At 33.1% G+C, this 6000-nt stretch overlaps 1 protein-coding gene across 1 annotated transcript in view; it reads left to right on the top strand.

Moving 5' to 3' along the window:
* The first annotated feature begins 876 nt into the window (after positions 1-876).
* The window catches only part of LOC123553485 (potassium voltage-gated channel subfamily H member 7-like), an 84822-nt gene continuing 79698 nt past the window's right edge, over positions 877-6000 (top strand). Inside the window, exon 1 of the mRNA XM_045343186.2 lies at positions 877-1841. Within this exon, the coding sequence (XP_045199121.2) occupies positions 1788-1841 (54 nt within the window). The 5' untranslated portion in view covers positions 877-1787. The remainder of the gene's footprint in view (positions 1842-6000) is intronic.

Here is a 6000-nt window from a genome sequence, read left to right as displayed (position 1 = left end):
CAAGTTTATATGTATTAAACAGTACAATTCATAAGGTTGAAAATAATACATACTGTATACGTTATTAGATAAACACAGTATAAATGTGTTCTACGATCAAAAATCTAATCAACTGTTGATGCATATGACATTTTTTCATGAATGTAGCTCTAAATGCAAACAAAATTCATATATTTAATAAAATAGAGAAAGTGGAAACTTGATAGGTCGCTCAACACGACAAAAACGAAAATGTTGCAGGCTCGGTTTGATTGAGCCTGTTAATGGACGGTAGTGGAAATGCATGCTACCGTCCACGCCCTCTAGCCCCGGGTTGAGCAGAACTCAACATTTACACATGCTATAAGTACAAAAAACAATTAAGAGACATCCGCATGTATCCAAACGGCGGTAAACATGGAACATTCAATGATACACGTGTTGAGGCATGTATTCCACGAAGAGCGGCGTTTGGTCCCCAGATAAAGTAAAGGGCTTGCCCCAAACGAGAAAACAATGGGCAGAACTAAACAAACTGGAATTTAGGAAGAGGATCTGAGGTTATGGAGCCTGCGTATCACAGGAACAGTCAAAAGACAAAATTAAAAAGCAGGCACCATATAAGGCAAAATACAATTGATGAGGATTTTATACATTGGAAGTAGATATCTAAAGATAAAATATTTTAGTAAAATATGCCCATCTTTAACTTATATCGAGTGATTGAAAATGCGTTGTTAATTTTTTTTTTTTTATAAAAATGGCACAAATGAATGAGAATATTGGAATTGTCCAGAATTAATCTGCTGTTACTGACGCTCTTTATTGGCTTCCTCCACAGACAAACAATCATGGAATTCTTAGCAACGTTCAACGCAGTGAAATAACTTTATTTTCTTTTAACGGAACAGTGAAGGATATTCATACATTGTAACCTTCAATTGGAAATAACATGATATCAAAATGGGACTAAAACTTAAATGGCTAAAAGTTGTGAGATATGATTGTGATAAAATTAAATCTTTTATATTTTAAGAAAAATACTTTGGCGAGTACAGAAGCTAGAATATTCCATTGGTTTTTAAAGTAATTACACAGCTGGAAATTAAGCTTTTTAGGACTGAGATCCTGAAAGTACTGCAATAACATCTCACTTAATAAATATACTTTATTCAAGAAACTCGGAAAAATGGAAATGGAATTATAAAACAATATATGAGATTACTATATTTTTGAAACATGTGTCAATCATGGATTAAACTTAAGATATAAATAATATATTCATATCGTACCGTTGCCATAATTTTGCATTCTGCATTACATGACATCTTATCTAAATCGCCGGTTCACAGCGGTCAACAGTTCAACACTACATGCTGCCTGAATTAAGAAAATACGTAAATCTATTTCTGATGACATGCAATAAAGGACTTTTGGCAATAGTTTTGACCTTTGATTGGCAAGTCATTTTGTTTATCACTAAACGTCAAAAGAGCTACTCCGATTAATCTGTTTGTTTGTATTATTTCGAGAATAGTACCGTATATTAAATAATCTCGTTTTGGCTTTTTCAGTAAAATTCGAATAGGTACCGACCCTTTTTCTTCTCTTACTGCATCTGACGGAGACAAGTATCATATATCTATCACATAAACACATCTTACTGTCTTGTACCCCTGTTTCTACAAAAATAAATAGATCTTTACGGAAAGTCATTTACGGTAAATGCTTGAGAGTCACATTAGTAAATTGAATTCAACGGAATATAGCTGACCATAAAGGCGACGTGACTTCTACAAAACGTTGTAATGCAGAAATCAGGGACGTTGTTTGCAAGCGTGTATAACTTTCTTAGCAGGAAGGTAAGATTTCACTAAAGTTTGATTCACCTGTTTCTTGATTTCAAATACTTGGTAGAAAAAAGTATATGTTGTGTTCATCATCTTGAGGATATCGGAAAAAGTTCAACACAATTTTGATGTTTTGAATGCATAAGTGTTCTTTGAATTTCTACTGGAAACATTCTTTTGTCAGGGTACATGTTTGGCATTGGAACAAAAAATGCAAAGATGTTATGTAAATATATGCGTGCGTGCGTGTGTGTGTGTGCGTGCGTACGTGGGTAACTGTATGAAAGTGCACAATCGGAAAAAATGATTAAAATGTCTTTTTAAAAAAATAAAAAAGTTTATGTGTATGAGTCAAAACAATGTTCTTATATGTATGCGTCAAAGCATGGAACAGAAATACGAAAATTTAAAGAAAATTGTATAAGGACTGTTAAATACATGACTGTGCTATCCTGTAAGTAAGTATCATTGCAAGCATCATTGATACATTACGCTTCCAGTTTTGATTTTGTTTTCAATCAAATCAATGAATATAGTTAGGGATTGCCAAACCGTGTTCATTCAGCATTTTCACTCTTTAAGCAGGTTGTTACCCTTGAGGAAAAAGGTTTTATGGTATGTCTCTATACAACATTATGTATTTCCTATTGTAGAAATACTCATTTCATACATTTTCGTATTTCAAGGGGAAAACATGTAAGACAGTTCAAATTGAAATCTTATTCAAGCTCTGATTATCTCCAGACAAATCATATACCTAGTAATGCAGTCTATACAGTCTGATAAAAATAAATCAACATTATTCTTTGTTGCGGTATTCTAGCATGAAACTGCTGTTCTTGTCACTTTTTGGGGTGTTTTAACAGGAGAGAAATCGTGTGTTAACAGAGAGATTCTCGCGCTCGCATGTTATTATAACACCTTTTTATATATGCGCGTTCCATGGTAATGCACAAACGTATTACGGCCCAAAACCGGATAATTCAAAAGGAAATGACGTCAACGTGATAGAACAACTCGGATATTCCCGCGCATTTCCTGTAAATTTGATGACGTTGAGGGATAATGTATTCATTTATTCGTTTTTTCGCTTTTTATGCTCAGGCACCAACCAATCCCTTGGAATTCTGCAGACGTTATAACACGAAAAAAAATTCATGCGTTATCCCTACAATAAAACTTATCCTGTCACTTGCAGTATTTTCGACCCGATATCAGGGTGCCGTGTATCTTTCTTGATATACCGTCAGTTGACACGTGACCAGTGATATACGGTCAGTTGATCATGTGACCTTATGATCGATATTGTTGTCATAAGAAATTTTGCATTGAAACCATCACCATTGTGTTGGAAATGTCCGAACTAAGAAAATGAGTGGTCAAATAATGAGTTTTTATTCAAAAACGAAGAAGTTAGATATCTATTGCGATTTTGTCGGTGGTTACGTCATTATATAAGTGACGTCAGTACGAATATGACGTCATTGAAACGGTTGTCGCACAATTATTTTTATAAAATAAATTGCCAAATATCGGAAAATGAAGTAATGACAAGATAAATAGAATAATAGGTTAGTGCCTAAGATGGAGAAAGTTTATCTGGCTCGGCTCCGGACGGTATCAGGTTCGCCTTCGGTTCACCCGATAACCTCCCCCACCTCGCCAGATAAACTTTCTCATCTATTATTCTATAGATATACATTTACGCCTTACGGCAAAACTACTCGAAACATATTTTTATGAAGATATCTAATAAACAAAATTATTCCAAAAACATGCATGTGCTATATGCATGCCATATTATTTTAAGTACAATATCAGAAGATTAATCTTTAGATGTTCAAAAGTATTAGATTTCTGGATAAATTACAATAAAATAATAAATTTGTTTTTTTTTTCTTCCTAACATGTTCAAGTTCTTACTTTTCTTTAGACCTATAAAGATTTGTTAACAGATTTCCGCATCATATCAAGCAAAATAGTGTATAAAGGGAAAATAAAGAAAAATACAAAAATTAAAAAGTGACTCTCTTTAAGAAATATTTTTTCGGTGTTCATGCGAAATGAACGACAGAATATGAGCGATTCATGTTTAATTTGCCGATCCTATTCTTTCGTTCATTTCGCCTGAACACCGGAAAGCAATTTTCATTTCTTATATTTACATTATATTTCCTTTCCATTTGTAAGCAAGATTGAATTATAAGTTGCACACATTTTGTTGCATTTCACATTAAAATCAGCTTCCCGGCCATTCTGTTCACTGGACGGAAGAACTGCGACGTCATCTAAGGAACATTCTCCCTGACTATACGCGGACGTCGTCAAAGCAGCGGCCCGTTATCACTAAGCAGCGTTGACGTAACTTTAGCACCTTTCCTTTTGCTGTTCATACGAAATGAACGTCATAATTTTTAATGGGAAAGAGTAGGGCGAATGTAAATATTAGGGTTTGAACCCAGGAATGGAAAACGATTGAAATTGCTAAGTGCAGAATCTTAAACATAACCACTAGGCAGTAGAGGCTAATGATTTCAAGTCGTCTAATTATCATCAGATACATACTACAGTATTTGAAGATAATCTTTGTACTTGTGTCAATTAGTAAGCAAGGCTATTTTGTTAAACATCATTTTCAACGATGAAATATCCCTGTAATGCGCCTTAAATTAAATACTACTGGAAAAGTGTTGCAAGAACAAGGTTTGCATTGAAATCTCATTAAAATCTTCTCTTAATTATTAATTGCAACTACAACTGTTGAATACGAGAAAACTACTTAAGCGTAAAATCGTTACATGAATTAAACTAAGCATTGCTAGGTAAAATGTTTACTTGTTCTTAAGGTTGGGGATACATAACATTAAGAAATGAAAGTAAATATAAATTTCACTTTAAGGTAGTTCTGTCGGCTTGAAACATGGGAAGTGATGGCATAACGATTTAAAAAAAAAACAACAACAATAAAACAAAACAGAAAATGCCCTTGACCCAGCATATGACAGCGAATATTGCTTAATGAATTTTTGAATTTATTTACACTGCAGCGTTGCTATCTTTTTAAAGAATTCCATATAATGTCCTTATATCAGCTTAAAATCTGCAAATCTCTTTAATTATGGGAAAACAACACAAGCACCTTTACATTTCAGTTCACCATATTATAGACAATGTGTGTATTTACAACTGTGAGAAGTTTAATTTAAATCTACATTGTAGAAAAGTTTCTATTTGATTAATTGTAATTAAAATTGTGGCATTCCCACACGCTTCCATTCTTCGTCAGGACCAGTTTATTTTCAAATCAGTCTCGCAAATAAATCAAGCACACGGTTCTTTTTTTATTTTTTCTAAGTGTTTTTTTCTGAAGTTGTAAACAATCCAGGTTCAATCAGTTTCTACATTATAGAACAAAAATTCTCACGAACGTGCAGAACTACCTTAATGTAGCAGCATTTGTCGTGTACTAGAGAAATGTATAGTGTTATCATAACTTGTGTAAAATATTACACATTTGATAATTTCTTTATTCAAATGTTAATTACCTATGCTGCAATAACATCAGCAAAAGGGATGCTCATGTATTTTGTAAGAAATAGATTCATAGTTAATTTATTCTGTTTTATTACATTAATCAAAGGAAACAGAAAAATGCCGTTTTGTCGAATTAAATCTTGTTGTTGTAGTCGCTTATGACTACACGTGAAGTCACGAAAACATATGAAATCAAACCCAAAATATGTTTTCTTGTTCGTGGAAAAACCGAGTAAGGTCAGGAGAAAAAAAAAAAGAAAATATGAAAAATCATCAAATAAAAAAATTCAATGTAACCATCAAATTCTAACAACAAAACATTGACCGTGGTAAAAAAAGAGAAAAATAAAAAAGAGAAAGTGGAATATGACTTAGTGGTTATCCGGGCAAATGTTAAGTCAGGTTAGCAAAAGTATGAAAATTGTTCGACCACATCGTCAAAGTAAGACATCATACATCTGTTCTAACCGAGTTTATCAAGAAAATGTACAACGATTTAAATTGAAAGGATTTTAATTTTTCCTCAGTAATATCACCCTTCAAACTGTATCCTTTTAAGGCCGTCAAAAGAAAAAAATATGAATATTTCTATGTCGGGGCAACATTGAGTGTATGGATTCTATAAATGCTACATTTT

Source organism: Mercenaria mercenaria, chromosome 4, assembly GCF_021730395.1.
Source record: "Mercenaria mercenaria strain notata chromosome 4, MADL_Memer_1, whole genome shotgun sequence".
Taxonomy (NCBI): Eukaryota; Metazoa; Mollusca; class Bivalvia; order Venerida; family Veneridae; genus Mercenaria; species Mercenaria mercenaria.
The sequence above is the reverse complement of the archived record's forward strand: the minus strand, read 5'-3'. Positions and strand labels throughout refer to the sequence as shown.